Source organism: Kogia breviceps, chromosome 18 (genome assembly GCF_026419965.1).
Source record: "Kogia breviceps isolate mKogBre1 chromosome 18, mKogBre1 haplotype 1, whole genome shotgun sequence".
Lineage (NCBI taxonomy): Eukaryota > Metazoa > Chordata > Mammalia > Artiodactyla > Physeteridae > Kogia > Kogia breviceps.
Genome location: NC_081327.1, coordinates 15,010,990 through 15,027,780, shown reverse-complemented (window position 1 = coordinate 15,027,780; position 16,791 = coordinate 15,010,990). Strand labels below are relative to the sequence as shown.

Below are 16,791 nucleotides of genomic sequence, written 5' to 3'. Positions count from 1 at the left end.
ATGTGGACATGGAGACCTCTAGCCTCCAGCACTGTGAGACAATAAACTCTGTTTCTTCAGCCACCCAGCTTGTAAGACTTTGTCGCAGTAGTCCTAGCAAACTAACACACCTGCCTTGCCTGGAAGGATCCGATGATCAGGTAGCACTGGTAGCTGGATCTGAATAGCACCTCTCCTTTCTGCTGGCACATGCTCTCCGGTCCCCCAGTCCTCCCTTGGGCTGGAGACCTGAGTGCAGATCTCAGCGATCGAACCCTCTGTGGGACTCACTCACGTGTACCTCCCGCCCCCAGGGACAGCCTTCATTCAGTTCACACCCGGAGAGACGATAGACCCACCCCCCTAAACTGCTCGGGCACAAGACCCCAAGGTGGCTGGTGTTGGTGCTGAAGGCTGTGACATATGAGTCCCCTAGGATCTCCGTGTCCTCTCCCAAAGCCCAAGCACCAGGCCACTTTCTTGTCTGGAACCCGGGCGTTCAAGCCCCACCCCACTCTCAGTGGGCCTTTGTCCCTGACTGGGAAAGGCACGGGCAGAGTCTGACATCATGAAGCCCGAGGTGGGGGTGGGACTCCCCATCCCCCTCCATCCAGCCTTCTCTGACTCCTCACTCCCCAGTCTGAGGGATTTCCCCACCCATCACCCCCTGATCCTCCCCCCCCCCCCCGCAGGGCCGGGTTCTCCCTTGGGAGAAAGGACCCTCCCCGCCTCCCTCCCTACTGCCCTGGCCTGAAGGAGGACAGAAGATGCCCCAGTGTGACCGAACAGCTCATGATCAAACCACTACTCCACTTCATCACACCACCATCACCATGCAAAGGTCACGACCAACGGGAGGGGCTGGGGTGGCAGGAGGATCACCGTGGACTCTGCACACAGAGGGTCCCTACCCAGCTCAGAGAGTCAGCACAGCCCTGGCTGAGCACCCTCTGTGCACCAGGTACTGTCCTAAGGGATACAATGGTGAACAAGACAGGCAGACAGGCAGGCAGGTGGAAACCTGAGCTCAGATGCCAGTGGGGAAGCAGCTCACTGAGGGTGCAGGTTGGCAAATGGCGTGCTGAGGGCCATGGAAGGACCGGGCAGCATTTAAACAGAGGAACTTGGCTTGGTGAGAGGGGCCGGGCAGGCTTCCAGAGGAAGCAGCTTCCAAGCTGGGAGCCAAAAGGCTGCACAGGCTACGGCCAGCATCGGACTGGGGAGTGGGATGGGGCAGGGGAGCTTTCTAGGAGGAAGGAAGAAGCGCCAAGGCCTCCAGTCGGGGTATTTGAGGATCACACCCATGCACCCACTCTGCGTTTACGAATCTTAACTCTGCCAGGAGCCAGCCTCCCAGCAGGGTAGATTGGGCATAAGCAGCCCAAGCCCTGTCCTCCTGGAGGTCATGTGATCATGGGAGGAGACAGTCAACACATAAGGTTGTTTCCGATGGCAAAAAGTGGCTGGAAGACAATAGACCAGGATGTGGGTACCCAACGCGACACCCTCTAGAGAGGGTGGACGTGACTGTAGCCGAGAGTGAGATGTCCTGCCTCCTCCTCCTGGCCACACCGGCCTCTGTGGCCTCCCAGGCCCGGGGTTATCCCTAACACTGCCACCAAGATCCCCTAGACGCTGAGGACGATGCCTTCTGTTTCTCACCCTGAGACTCCAGAGATCTTAGAGCATCCTCCCAGGGACCCAGAACCAGGGTACGCAGTGATGGAGCGGGGAATGGGTGAGGCAGCCGCCTCCAGCCCCTCCAGGAAGGAGCTCGTAGAACCCAGGCATCAGGCTGCCCAGTTCAAGCAGTGGTGACAAGGGCCCTTTGTGCCCCCCTCCCCCGGGGGCAGGGAGGAGCTGGGCCTTGGAGGCAGGCGGCCCCTGGCACCCAGGGGGAGGGGAGGGGCTGGTAAGTGGGGGCCTAGACCCTGGGAGGCCAGGGGACTGCAAGCGGGGCCTGCGGAGCAGAGGGTGCAGAAGCAAAGAGCATCAGGTGAGTCCTGCAGCCGAGAGGGTGGGGACAGGGAGGAGAACAGAGGACCGGGGCTGAGAGCGCGGGACAGGGTCGCCCAGGGCATGTGCAATGCGAAGCGGTCTGGGCCGTGGATGGTGTCTGGGAACTGCCACTAATTTAGGGTGGGGGAGGGTGCTGCTTAGGATTGCTCTGGGCGTGGGCCGGGACCGTGGCAGGGATAGTGACTGCGCCTTGGGAAGAAACCACAGAGAGAAAGAATGAAGGGCCCTCCACAGCACCCCTCTGGCGGAGGTTCTGCCCTGGGGCTCCTAAGTTTGTGGCAGATGGGGTGGAAGTCATCCAGGGTCAGGTGAGGAGTGGAAGGATGGCCAGGTGATCAGACGTCTACATCCTGCCATCTGGGAGGGTGTGGGCACAGGGGGCTGTGAGTGAGCAAGTTCCAGCACCTGAACACACGACGGGGGCACGTGTGCACATGCGCGTGCACCTCTCTTAGTGAGTCTTTATCCACATCAGTGTTTCTCCACCTTTATTTACACCCCACTAAGGAAAGCTTTTAGACCTGTTTTTCCTAATCCAACTCCCCCCATGAAATCTTAATATTATGGATAGACTGTATATGTTTATGTACCGTGGCCCTTTAGAGAGCCACAAACCACTGCAATAACTAAGACTTTTCTGGACCCCACCCCAAGAACCAATTTTCACCCCCATTCAGAATGCATGGTCTACACACTTGTTTCACACGTCTGCCCAGGCCCTGTGGCCTTCACCTGTGTCTACCTCCTGTGCCTTCCTGTCGCAGGTGCAAAGGTGGCATCTGCCGCGTGTCCATCAGCATGTGTCTGAGTGGGTCTGTCCATAGCCGGTCCGAGTGTCTTTGCGAGCATGGCACGCAGGCAGGTCCGTGTGTATGCCCAATTGCCATGCCTATGCCCGTCCAGGTGTGTGTGTGTGTGTGTGTCTGCTGCACGGGGGTCTCGGTGCCTGTCGGTGTGTGCAGAGCCCTGATCGGTGCGATCGTGCGAGCCTGCTCCTTCTTGGCTGGGTCCAGATCTGTCACATTTCACGCCAGCATTTGCATGCGTCTGACTGCATGCGTCTGTCCGTGGGAAGAGAGTGTCAAAGGCCAGGAAAAGCAGCCACTTGGAAACACTGGGTCCAACCCTGAGGCGACCCACAGAGGAGCTGGGTGCCAGGGAGTCACTAACTCCAATCCCTGGTCCTTCCTGGCTCCACTCACAGCCCAGCCAGGCTCGCCCAGCTCTTCCCTCATTCCCACCTACCCCAGAAGCCCCCCAGGATGAGGCACCCTCACCCTTGAGGGAACAGGGCTCTTTTGTACCGGGCTCTCGCCTCTGGAGGGTGGGGACACCAGGGGCCGTCTGTAGGGTGGGAGAGGGCGGCAGGAATTCACGCGGCATGTTGGGAATGCTGATGCTGTGAAACCCCGTCATTGATGGGGCTGGGTCCCTGCCTCCCACCCCCAGGCCTCAGCCGTGGGACATGTGCTCCCTCACTGCGTTCACTCCCCCCGCCTCCCCCCACCCCAAACCTCTGCTGCTCCCCTTTTCTTCCGGAGAATTCTCCTCCATCACTGCTTGCCTCGGGAGGTGAACACAGAGTAGCTTTGAGGCTGTGTGGGAGGGTCCCAAGCATCCATGGGCAACAGAGACCATGTGGGCAGCCTACTGGATCTACTCACAGTAGATCCTGAAAGCGGGACAGGGCGGGGGGGGCAGGAGACCCTCAGGCCCCCACCTCCTTGCACCTGTCTGACTCTTGTTCCAGGTTGGCCGGCTGACAGCTTCAAGTGGGACCAGAAGACATTCCCAACTCAGGGAGACGGAGGTGAGGGGGAGGGTTCCAAAGTCCCCTTCCTCCTGGCTTCCCCTGCTTCCTGCAGCTGGTCCAAACTTGGCTCGATCCTTACTCTTTGGAGATCCCCAAGGGCAGGATGGTGATGAAGATAATTATTAGCACGTCACTACCACATAGAGTCAGGACAGTTTGGTGGTGAAATCTGCAGACCTGGACAGGCAGACAGGGCTTGAATCCTAGCTCTGCCACTTACCTGCTGTGTGGCCTCGGGCAAGTTACTCAACCTCTCTGGACCTCAGCTACAAAGTGAGGATAATAATTGCACCTACCTCAAAGAGATCAATTGAATCTGTATAGTAAAGTACTGGGGGTGGTTCATGGTTGATGCCCATAGATGCGTTTGTGATTATAAATAATAATAGCAGCAGTCGCTAACATCTGAACAGGCTGCTTCCTAAAGCCTTACTAGAAACACCCTTTTCACTTCCCCTGGCCTTTAACCCTCTCCTCTCTTCTCCCCTATCCAGCTGTTGCTCACTTGCTGTACAAAATGATATTCCTCACGGCGCTGCCTCTGTTTTGGATCATGATTTCAGGTAATGCCTGGGGGTCTGGGGCTCCTGGGGTCTTGGCCCCTGAGCAGGCTGGGGTTGATTCTGTGGGTCCCTGGACCCCGCCCCCGCCCCACAGGGCAGTGGAAGGTGATGGCAGCGGGGGGGTTGGAGGCATCGGGGCAGGACATGTCCCTCAGCCTCAGCGGTCCTGCTTGTCCACAGCCTCTCGCGGGGGTCACTGGGGGGCCTGGATGCCCTCGTCCATCTCGGCCTTCGAGGGCACGTGCGTCTCCATCCCCTGCCGCTTCGACTTCCCCGACGAGCTGCGGCCGGCCGTTGTGCACGGCGTCTGGTACTTCAATAGCCCCTACCCGAAAAACTACCCGCCAGTGGTCTTCAAGTCACGCACCCAAGTCGTCCACGAGAGCTTCCAGGGCCGCAGCCGCCTCCTGGGGGACCTGGGCCTGCGCAACTGCACCCTCTTGCTCAGCAACCTCAGCCCTGAGCTGGGCGGCAAGTACTACTTCCGCGGGGACCTGGGGGGCTACAACCAGTACACCTTTTCTGAGCACAGCGTCCTGGACATCATCAGTGAGTTCCCAGGGGCTGTGCAGATGCTGTGGGGCTGGGGCCATGCAGGGGGCGCAGGGGGAGGAGGAAGTCCTCCTGGCACCTTTCCAGGGAGGTCTAGCTGGCAGGACCAGGGACTTGTTGATTTGGCTGGGGGGAGGGGTGCAAACCCCCCTGCCCACATGGACCAGGCAGATGACTGAAACGGGCAAAGCAGGGCTCTCAGAGGAAAGCAGTGCTCTTACTCTTCCAGAAACACCTGGGGTAAAGGCAGGGGGCCCAGGGGTTGGGGTCAGGCCTCTGGATTCCTATGTTAGGTGGGCTACTGAGGGCAAGTTACTTAACTTCTCTGGGCCTTGTTTTCCTCTTCTGTAAAATGGGGTTAAGAACTGCCCTCAAAGTTCAATGAGGGAATAGTTGTCAAGTGGGCAAAGCAGTGCCTGGCACATGGCGCCCAGCTCTATCTAAGTGGTGCTGGGTGAGGATGCCAGGTCACTGCTGTCAAGCATTCTGAGTTTTCCATTTGTTTGTTTTGTTTTGTTTCTGGCTGTGCTACACGGCATGCGGGATCCTAGTTCCCTGACCAGGGACTGAACCCGTGCCCCCTGCAGTGGAAGTGCAGAGTCCTAACCACTGAAACACCAGGGAATTCCCGAATTTTCAAAGGGAACTGTGTATTTTTCTATGTTTTTTCAACATCAGCTGCTGATTCAGGTATTTTTTTTTAAAAATACCCTAAATTTAGGTCAAATAAAATGCAGCTCTGGGCCAGTTTTGGCAATTAGAGTAGGGTCTACTGCGTCATTTCTGAGAGGCCCTGAGAGGCATGGAACCCTTAGACTCAGGTTTGCCATCAGCTCTGAGTCTATACGAGGAGCCAGATTACAGCCCTGATGCAGAAAGAGAGCTCCCCCTTCCGCCGCCAGGCACAGCCAGACAGCTCCAGGACACACCACCCCCCCCACACACACACACACGCACACGCACACACACACGTGGAAGGTAAACCAAAGCAAACATGGGAAGGAGAGAGGTTTCTTGAGGAATATAATGTAGTGTCCAGAGCACAGGCGATGAAGCCAGAGGGACAGGGACTGAAGCTCAGTTTTACCCCATGCTAGCTGTGGCCTCGGTTTCCTCATCTGCAAAATGAGCAAAATAACATGACCCACTTTCTACTTTCGGCATGGCTGGAAGGACTGGCAAGTTACACACAGTAAAGTACTCAGACCACTATATTGTTGCTTCTGTTATTATTACATCTGCGGTTGGATCTGCGGAGGGCTTCTGGGTGAAGGGTACCCAGGAGGAGAGAAGGTTGTAGGGAATTCTGCATCCAAGGATGGGGAGGGGACGGGGTACCAGGACTGGAGTCGGAATGTGGGGGTCCGATGCTGCTTCCTTCACCCTCCATCTCCCCGTCTCACTTAGACACCCCCAACATCATGGTCCCCCCAGAGGTTGTGGCAGGCACAGAAGTGGAGGTCAGCTGCATGGTGCCTGACAACTGCCCCGAGCTGCACCCGGAGCTGAGCTGGCTGGGCCACGAGGGGCTCGGGGAGCCGGCTGTGCTGGGGCGGCTCCGCGAGGACGAGGGCACCTGGGTGCAGGTGTCGCTGCTGCACTTCGTGCCCACCAGGGAGGCCAATGGCTACCGTCTGGGCTGCCAGGCATCCTTCCCCAACACCACCCTGCAGTTCGAGGGCTACGCCAGCCTGGACGTCAAGTGTGAGCCTGGGTGCGGGCCGGGGCGGGGCGGGCTGAGGGCGGGGTCTGCGGCACGTGCCCGCTGACGTCCTGTGTCTCCGGCGCAGACCCCCCGGTGATTGTGGAGATGAACTCCTCGGTGGAGGCCATCGAGGGCTCCTACGTCAGCCTGCTCTGTGGGGCCGACAGCAACCCGCCGCCGCTGCTGACCTGGATGCGGGACGGCACGGTGCTCCGGGAGGCGGTGACCGAGAGCCTGTCCCTGGAGCTGGACGAGGTGACGCCCGCGGAGGACGGCGTCTACGCCTGCCTGGCCGAGAACGCTTATGGCCAGGACAACCGCACCGTGGGGCTCAGCGTCATGTGTGAGTCGCCGCCCCCGCCCGGGGCGGAGCTGGGGGCCCACTGGGGGGCCGGCGGAACCCTGCCCGTGGTTGAGGTGGAGATGGAGAGGAAGTTGCAGGTTAAGGAGTTCCTGCACCGCTCTCCTCGCTAGGACAAGATGGGAAGAGACAGAGGCGATCCCTGCCACCCAGGAAAGCCTGTTAAATTCAGTTTCCTGCGGGTAGAGCCGGGCCTGGCTCCGGGAATCTGCATTTTTTTTTTTTTTTTTTTGCGGTATGCGGGCCTCTCACTGTTGTGGCCTCTCCCGTTGCGGAGCGCAGGCTCCGGACGCGCAGGCTCAGCAGCCATGGCTCACGGACTTAGTTGCTCCGCGGCATGTGGGATCTTCCCGGACCGGGGCACGAACCCGTGTCTCCTGCATCGGCAGGCGGATTCTCAACCACTGCGCCACCAGGGAAGCCCGGGAATCTGCATTTTAAAATGAGCCCCATTGCAGTTCTGATGGGAGGGCTGAGGAGAACCCAGGCCTCACCCAGCCCCTGAACATTATGGGGCCCCAGGGAGAGGGGGCCCCTCAGACAGGATTCTTAACTAGGAGCCAAGGAGAGGTCATTCATTCATTCATTCATTCACAAATATTTATTGAGGCAAAGTGCCCAGGGCTGGGGATAACAAAAATGACAGCACCGGCCAACATTTACTCAGCAGTCTCCGGGTGCCTTCCACAAATACTTCTCCTCTGGGGCCTCCCCAGGGCTGACTCCTACTCACCTCCTTTTAGCCTCCCTGCGGCCCTCCCTCACCATCCTAATTAAAACTGTTAACGACCCCGATTTCCAATCCCACCTTTATTTTGCTGCAAAGCACTTATCCCCATCTTGCCAACTATATGTTTGCTTGCCTTATATAGAATCTGTCCACATGGGCAGGGATCTTCATCTACCTTGTTCAGGCTAAAACAGTGCTTGTCCCAGTTGGTTCCCAGTGACCCCTATGAGGTTGGGAATATTATTAAGCCCATTTAACAGATAAGAAAAATGGGGCCCAAAGGGGTTTAGACATGGGTCCACACGCAGCTGGGAAGGGGTAGAGCCGGGACTCAAACGCAAGCACTGTAGCTGCAGAGCCCCTGTCTTTGTAAACGAGACAGCCAGGCCTGGGCTTACCTGAGCCATCCTGAGCTGGTGTGCCCTGATTGGGGGGGGGGGGTGTCGGGGGTCACATTTGGGGGTGGGAGCTTCTGACCATCGGCCCCCTGTCCTGCCCCCCAGATGCACCCTGGAAGCCGACGGTGAACGGGACAGTGGTAGCCGTGGAGGGGGAGACAGTCTCCATCTTGTGCTCCACACAGAGCAACCCGGATCCTATTCTTACCATCTTCAAGGAGAAGCAGATTCTGGCCACGGTCATCTATGAGAGCAAGCTGCAGCTGGAGCTGCCTGCCGTCATGCCTGAGGATGATGGAGAGTACTGGTGTGTGGCCGAGAACCAATACGGTCAGAGGGCCACCGCCTTCAACCTGTCCGTGGAGTGTGAGTACTCCCCTGCCTCCACTGCCGCTGCTGAGGGCAGCCGGGCTTGATTCCTGCCCACCCGCCCCCGTGGTAGACGGCTCAATGGGGGACACCCAGGTTTCCGGGAGGTACCCACGCATCCCAACCAGGGGTCGGCTTCGCTCCAGCAGTTGAGGATGAGGAAGGGAGGGGAGCGGAATCCACAGCAAGGAAATAAAAGCCCCACCTGAGAATACGGTATCCCCACATCCTGGTTGTGGGCTTTTGACCAAGGAGATTTCTGAATCCTGTGGCCACAGCCCCTTTGCGTTAACTAAAAGAATAACCACGACCTCTAACCCTTGTGGAGCATCTCTAGGCACCAGGCACTGTTGGAAGCTCTGTACAGGGACCCACTCTTTCGTTTTTGTTACATCCAATGAGGGAGGTTCTCTTACTGTCTCCAGTTTCCAGAGAAGGAAACTGAGGCCCTGAGGGGTTATGTCACTTGCCCAAAGTCCCATAGCCAGAAAACGGCGGAACTGAGGTTCAAATACAGTGGTCTGGTTCCACTCTTCCGTACTGCCCGTTGACCTCATCCTCTGTTATGACATCAGAATACATTGATCAAGCCGTCGTCATGTGCACGGGCTGTGTGGCTCAGTGGGAGGTGGGGGGGGGTGGGACCAAGAGGACACCAAGTGTATTAACAGATAATAGTACAGCCAGAGAGATGAGACGGATGCATATAAAAAGCTAACTGTCTTGGGAATGAAGCCCTTTGTTCCATTGCCAACCAGAGCCCTTCCCAACCTCGTATGGACATCACGGCCAACACCCCACCCCCACCCCGGCCGTCACGCGTCACTCGGGTCACAGCTCCCAAGTCGCACGCAGTTTCCACTCCCCCCTCCTCCAGCAACTCCCTCTGGAGTGTCACCTTCGTAGTTCCATTCCGCCTGCTTCCTCCCCAGCTCCAGCCTGGCCTCTGGCACTTGCCTCCAAATTATTCCACCCACAATGGCCCCTGCCACACAAGCTTGCCAGAAGGTTTTGAGCACAGTCCGTATACTCAGTGTGGCATGTGGCCGCAGTCAGCAGAGACAGATCATTCCCGGAGTGCCATCCTCCAGGGCAAGGTGATGGCCACCACTGCCCTGCTAACCTTTCCTCTTTGGGCGCCTTCCTCCCCAGTCTCTACGGGCTCGCAGCGTGCGGCGTGATCACGCATGTGGGTTGTGCGGGTACCCCACCTTCTCCATACATGCCCACCCTCCTGCCTCACGCTTTTCCCCATTAAACCTATATCCCAAGCCGGGGGTTCTTAGGTGTAGAGACAGAGAACCCCCTGAGAATCTGATGGAAATCTGATCGTGCACACACCTCCAGCTCACAAATGTTTTCAGCCACAGACCCTCCTGTATAATAAGAGTGGTGGCAGCGAACGATCATTAAGGGCCCACTCTGGGCCAGGATTGCGTCCCCTGCACGTGTTATTTTGCTGAGCCCTCGTGGGTCGCCCCTTGAAGCAGCTACGTGTTAGCGTCACCCCCTTTGAGGAGAAACTGAAGGTCAGAGTTCCCCAAGGCCATGCAGCTGGAAGGCTGGCCAGTGCCACGATTCTTCCGGACTCCTGTCTACCCAGTTCTTAAACCTCTGGCTGCTTCATCTCCCCTGCAGTCCTTGGTATCCAAGGTACTCAGGGCCTTCAATCTGCCGGAGGGGAGGAGGCAGCTGTGCCTCCCACCCCACCCCTGCTGAGCCGGTCACTGGGCTCCAAGGCCTGTGTCGCTGTGCTTGCCCTCTGGGTGTCCGGCTTCAGGCCCCTCTCTGTCCCCGAAGTCTGCGTCCCCTAGCACCGGGGCTTCCATGCTCGCTGACAATGGTGGGTGCTCCTGAGCGGGGGCGGGGGCGGGAGGGGGGTTGGGTCCCAGCACAGCGTGGGACCTGCGGGGCACTCACCTCACTGAGACCTTGTGGTGACTAGAAGACTGGTTTCAGGCCTTTGCGCGTATTGATTGACCTATTTCATTCTCACAACGGCGTGATTGGGGGCAGGGACTGCCCTTCACCCATTTAATAGGAGGAAACGGAAATGTTACTGGTGTCCAGCACCCGACAGAGCTGAATCGACCTGGGTCCGAACCCCAGCTCTGTCTCCATCTTGTGATGGAGATGTGCTGTGTGATCCCAGATGAGAGACTTCACCTTTGCTGAGCCCCGATTCTCTTCTCTGAAAAACGGGTATGACAGTATCTTACACTAAGGAAATTATGGTGAGCGCCCATAGTGTCCGACATGTCCCACGTGCCCCGTAAGTCTTAGACATCCTCTTAGCTTCCCACTCATCTCTCCTTTGAACTCCTGGCTGGGTATCTGCCTGCCTTCCTGCTGCCAAGACTGCTCACTTGCTTCCTCTGCTAGAATGGTTCGATCCCTGGGTGGGATGTTAAGCTTTCTTTTTCTTTTCTTTTCTTTCTTTTCTTTTTTTTTTTTTCCCCCCGCTGCACAGGATCTTTGTTGCTGCACAAAGTCTTTCTCTAGTTGCAGCGAGCGGGGGCTACTCTCCGTTGCGGTGTGCAGGCTTCTCATTGCGGTGGCTTCTCTTGTTGCAGAGCGTGGCCTCTAGGCGCACGGACTTCAGCAGTTGTGGCTCGTGGGCTCTAGAGCGCAGGCTCAGTACTTGTGGCGCGCGGGCTTAGTTGCTCCACGGCACGTGGGATCTTTCCAGACCAGGGATCGATCCCATGTCCCCTGCATTGGAAGGCAGATTCTTAACCACGGCGCCACCAGAGAAGTCCCTAAGCTTTCTTTTCAACACACTCATGTGCCAACTTCAGAACAGAGTCCCGTAGCCCCTCGCAAGTCAAGGACCATTACCCCTCTTTGAGCACATGAGAAGTCCATCTCGGAGGCCTGATCGGGGCCACCAGCCAGTAGATGGCAGAGCTGAGATTCAAGCCAAAGCTGTCCCGCCCCAAACTCCCCATCCGTTGTGGGACCTGGGGTTTATCTAGTGTCAATCAGGGTTTCATAGGTCGCGAGGCTGCCGGCAATGCTGCAGAGATACTGAGCACATGCAACAGGGTGTCAGCGTTCCTGCAACCCTGCCACAACAGTACCAGTGGTGCAGTCTTGAATGAAAGGATTTTGAAAAAATTAGTCACTGTCCGTTCAGGTTTGTCATTACTAATTTACTCTGTGGTGTGTTAATTTGTTAATACTACAGCAAGCATAGTGCACATCTGCCTCAGCAGAATTTGGAATATTTAACTGTTAATTTACTAGACGTAGAGATATGTACACATTGAGGTTCCAAATGGAATGATCCCTATTGCAAATACACGGGTCATGTGACTCCCCGCTCCGTCGCTGTTACCTGCATATTCTTTTTTACTGGAAATTGAAAATAAGTGGGGTAGGTGGGCCAAGGATCTTTTGCCCATGTGGAAGTGGGTTTTGCTCAGGGCTGAGAACCAGAGGTCAGTCTAGAGCAAGCAGAGGGGAGTGCCAGACTCTCCATGAGGGAAAGAAAACATAGTTTAAAAAGCAACATTCAATGTTCTATTATAATTTCATATTTTGGAAAATGAAAGGAAAAAAAATACCAGTATTGTTTTTGTAATTTAAATGGCAGCAAAGCAAAGCTCAACAAAGTGATCTTGGGTGGAGGGTGGTACCTGGTACCACAGAGAATCCTGCCAGGGAGGGGGGGGTCAGGATGCAGGGGGGTCTAGGGAGTGAGTAGGGCATCTGTAGGATGGCCTGGAAGGGGAGCTGGCTGAACGCAGTAGCTCATCCAGCGAGGCTTTCCAGAGCTCCTTCCGGGTGACAGGGATGTTCTAGGGACTTCCCTGGCGGTCCAGTGATTAAGAATCTGCGCTTCCACTGCAGGGGACTTGGGTTTGATCCCTGGTCAGGGAACTAAGATCCTGCATGTCGTGTGGTATGGCAAAAAAAAAAGAAAAGAAAAGAAAGTCATGTTCTAAGTGTGGGGGACAGAGTGGAGAGTGAGCAAGAGCCTGTCTCGATGGAAATACAAAAGCAGCCACATCAGTGTATGACCCAGGTAGGGATAAGTGCTGGGGAGAAAACTCGAGTGAATGGTTAGGGAAGCGAGGTGCAACTTACATGGGGTGGTCAGGGAAATAGACATGGTCTGCGCGGAAGCTGCCTGGAGTGAGGGCGTGTGAGTTTGGCAGGTGTCAGGGAAGTGTTCCCCGCAGAGGGAGAAACGCAAGGCCCCCCCCTCCCCCACCCCGGCTGTGGGAAAAAGCTCCACCAGTATGAGAAACAAGCAAGGAGGCTGGTGTGGCTGGAAGGGAATGAGCCAGGGTGACAGCAGGAGATCAGAGCGTGGCTAAGTCCTGCAGGGCCTCGCAGGCGAAGGCAAAGAATTGGGGTTTTATTCTAAGTGACACGGGGAGCAGTTGGAGGGGGGGGCTTTGAGCAGGCAGCACCGTGATCTGATTTATGTTTCACAAGGTGATCAGAGTTAGAGAGGACGTAAAAGAGAGTGTGGAGGGGAGCAGGCAGCTCATCTCTGCGACAGCCAAGGAGACCCCGGGGCTCTGTCTCCAGCCCGCGGGGTCTTGGTCTTGCCCCTGCAGTTGCCCCCGTGATCCTCCTGGAGTCCCACTGTGCGGCGGCCCGTGACACGGTGCAGTGCCTGTGCGTGGTCAAAGCCAACCCAGAGCCGTCCGTGGCCTTCGAGCTGCCCTCGCGTAACGTGACCGTGAACGAGACGGAGCGCGAGTTCGTGTACTCGGAGCGCAGCGGCCTCCTGCTCACCACCATCCTCACGCTGCGGGCCCAGGCCCAGGCCCCGCCCCGGGTCGTCTGCTCCTCCCACAACCTCTATGGCACCAAGAGCCTGGAGCTGCCCTTCCAGGGAGCCCGTGAGTGGTGTGGCCTGGGGCTGGGAGTCAAGGGACAGACAGGACCCCTCTTGGATCCAAGCTCCCCTCCCCAAGGCTGATCACCAGCCGCTGCACGTGGGTCAGTCTGCGCGGATGATCGGGTGGTAAAGATGACCTTTCCAGCCAGTTAGGAGAGGCTGCCCCGAGCTTGCCTGTACTTTACTGGCCCCTCCAGCAACGAAGGCCTTCAGGCTAGGCAGTCAGTGCAAGGATATGCCAGCGGTGTAAATATTTTCCCTCTCAGCCCTGCCCTAGCCTGTCTCCTAAGAACCCAGGTGTCCTCACTCCCACCGGCAGCCCTGAGGGTGCCTGGGTCTTCTCTTTCCTCAGATCGCCTGATGTGGGCCAAGATCGGGCCTGTGGGAGCGGTGGTTGCTTTTGCCATCCTAATTGCCATCGTCTGCTACATCACCCAGACGCGCAGAAAGTGAGTGGCCTTCCGGGCTGAGCTGGGACGGGGTGGGGTGGCCTCCAAGGGCAGGGCAGGGGCAGATCAGTTGGAGGCTAGGGGTGGGCAAGGGAGAGCCGATTCTGCTCTGAGAATGTTCAGCTGGATGGAGGAGAGAGGGGCCCGGCTAACATGGGCCGCCGTGGTCAGGTCACGTATGCCAGTGCCTGGGCCGAGCACTTCTCACCAGTCAGTACCTGTGCTCTGCATCCTGTGCTGTGGCCTCCTGCCACGCCGGTGTGATGGGGAGAGCCGGTACCCCTGGCTTGCAGCCAGAACATAATTCACACTTGGTTCCAGAAGCACCAACGATTACACATATCTGTGGTATCAAAAACGCTCCTCAGGGACTTCCCTGGTGGTCCAGTGGTTGGGACTTCACCTTCCAGGGCCGGGGGTGTGGGTTCGATCCCCGGTTGGGGAGCTGGGATCCCACATGCCTCGTGGCCAAAAAACCAAGATGTAGAACAGAAGCAATATTATAACAAATTCAATGAAAAGACTTTAAAAATGGTCCACATCAAAGAAATCTGAAAAAAACAAAACAGAACGCTCACGAGTCCCAAGCCACATCCACCTGCCACAAGTGCGCTGCTGTTCTTTTTCTTCCTTGTGGTGCACACACATCAGCTCTCCTGACAATGAATTAATCTCCCGCTCCACATCCTGGTGGCAAGGGGTTGCGGATAGCCCCAGAGCGAGTGAGGAGAACCCAGAGCAGCCAGGCTGGGGTCCTGAAAGTGGCAGAGACCAGGGCCCAGGTGGCTCTGAAGCAGAGGAGGGGTGGGCAGTGGTGGACAGGGAGAGGCCGCTCAGCGAAGGGGCTGGCCGGCCATCTTAGAGGGGTGGGTGGGAGCAGCTCTGGGGTCCCTTGGGCCAAACTCCTTAGGTTGATGGGGTTGCAGATAGAGAGGGGAGTGGGGGGACCTGGGGGTCCCACTGGAGCTGACGTGTCTTGCCCCGCAGAAAGAATGTGACAGAGAGCCCCAGCTTCTCAGCGGGGGACGACCCCCCCGTCCTGTTCAGCAGTGACTTCCGCATCTCTGGGGTGCCGGAGAAATATGAGGTGAGGCCAGAACCCTGTGACGCCAGGCTAGCTGAAGATCCTGTGTGCCAGGGACCCCGAGGGCCTGGGGGGGACCTGGGAGACCCAGGGGCAGAGGGGGAGCTGGCCCCGCAGTTAAGGGAAGGAGGGGTCGTGCAGAGGGCTGGCTTGGCCCTGGGCTGGGAAGGGGTGCTCAGGCTGAGGCCTGGCGGGGGGCTGTGGAGCTCGGGGCCCAAGAGAAGCCCTCATCCACCCCACCTGCGTCTATGACTGCATTTCCTTCTCCAATAGTCCAGAGAGCTCTCTACCCTGGAATGAGCACCCCAGGAGGTAGGTTCCGGGGGCCTCTGGGCCCTTGTTGGGCCCTGGGGTTGGCGTGCATGTGTGTGCGTCCTTGTCAGGCGTCCAGGTCGGTCCCCGCTTCAGCCTGGCTCTGCCCAGCGCTCCTGGCCTTGTCTATTCTGTCCCATTGCTGCTCCCTTCTGTGTGTCTGTGGCCGCTGTCGTGTGTGTGTGTGTGTGTGTGTGTGTGTGTGTGTGTGCAAAGGTGGGGGGCAGGGATGGAAAGCGTGACAGGGAAGCCGAAGTTGCACCTGCAGGATCTCCCAGGTTGAGGAGGGGGACCACACCAGACCCAAACATACTGAGTCAGGCATTTACAAAAATTGGGGAAGGTGGGCACCCCACCAGGTGGCTTTAGTCTAAGAGCATGTTATGGACTGAATTGAGTGCCCCCCCCCAAATTCCTATGTTGAAGAAGGACTTCCTGGAGATGTTGAATTTGTGGCCGACTTTCAGGCTTGGCAGCAAGAAGGTTATTTTGCGTAGGGGGGATCGGCACAGGCCAGAGCTCCGGCGGGGACCGGGGACCGTGGGGCTGGCTGGGCTGGCGGTCCTTAAGGAAGGAGGCTTACACAGGACTCAGCTCTGGGGGGGGTGCAAGCGACTCCAGCCTTTGCATCTGGCGAGCGTGGAACAGGACCTTCTAATGGGTTGGTTCCCTTCTTAGAGTGAGAGGCGCCTGGGATCTGAGAGGAGGCTGCTGGGCCTTCGGGGGGAACCCCCAGAGCTGGACCTGAGCTATTCTCACTCGGACCTGGGAAAACGGCCCACCAAGGACAGCTACACCCTGACGGAGGAGCTAGCTGAGTATGCTGAAATCCGCGTCAAGTGAGGGAGCTGGGGGCGGCCCGGATGGCCACCACCCCTTCAGGACCCTCACTGGCCCCCACTGGCTGTGGGCTCCCTCCCTCCCCAAAGTAGCGGGGGCTGGGGCAGGAAAGGGATGGGGCAGGTCACAGTGAGGTCCTAGGGCCTGGCCTCCCCCTCCTTCCCAACTGCCCCCGCCCTGCCAGTGCCCCAGCTCTGCACTGTGGCTCCCCTGTAACCTCCTTTAACCTCATCTGTCTGGAGGGGAGCCTGTCTGTCCGTGTTATTTATTGCTACCCCTGCCTGGTCTCTTGTCCCCATAGCTGGCCCCAGGGCCTGTACGGAGAAACATGAAATAAATGCCCTGAAGCCAAACACCCGTCTAGATCCTGATGATTTCAGATCCGTCCTTGGGGACCCTGCCACCCCCACCCCCCCCGCCTTGCCCTTCCATGGGTCCTCAGGGATCCTAACCCTGAGCCCAGGCCAGCGCCCTTAGGTTGCTTCCACTCCGAGCTGGCAGCTGTGGGCTGGCTCTGGTCCACAGTAGGTCATGTCTGACTGCTGGGTGATTTCACATCACAACCTTCATTCCTGCTTCTGCCACAGGTGGAGCACCTGACAGGCCTGGGCTTGCCCTTACACGTCTCACTGAAAGCGATGGTGGCTGCTGCTCCTGAAGGGGCCTGGCTCCTAATCTGCCACATTGCTCACCATTGCCTCTCGTCTCACACCTGGCTGGCTTCACTCACTGACATCCCCTGCTGTACCCTGCGGGTCTCGG

The 16,791-nt window shown here is 57.6% G+C and overlaps 1 protein-coding gene across 4 annotated transcripts; it reads left to right on the top strand.

The window, feature by feature from the left end:
- The first annotated feature begins 1,433 nt into the window (after positions 1-1,433).
- On the top strand, positions 1,434-16,382 carry MAG (myelin associated glycoprotein). 4 transcript variants are annotated; one of them, XM_059044358.2, is made up of 11 exons: positions 1,434-1,975; positions 3,749-3,808; positions 4,306-4,374; positions 4,555-4,923; positions 6,334-6,630; positions 6,717-6,974; positions 8,226-8,486; positions 13,058-13,345; positions 13,697-13,793; positions 14,781-14,880; positions 15,868-16,382. In XM_059044358.2, the coding sequence occupies exons 3-11, from the start codon at positions 4,329-4,331 to the stop codon at positions 16,030-16,032; spliced, it is 1,881 nt and encodes a 626-aa protein (XP_058900341.1). In that variant the 5' UTR covers positions 1,434-1,975; positions 3,749-3,808; positions 4,306-4,328; the 3' UTR covers positions 16,033-16,382. The 4 variants fall into 4 exon arrangements, with proteins under 4 accessions (XP_058900341.1, XP_058900342.1, XP_066875127.1 ...); XM_059044359.2 differs by having other exon boundaries at positions 1,894-1,975; positions 15,151-16,382; XM_067019026.1 differs by lacking the exon at positions 1,434-1,975 and adding an exon at positions 2,349-2,860 and having other exon boundaries at positions 15,151-16,382.
- The last annotated feature ends 409 nt before the right edge of the window (positions 16,383-16,791 follow it).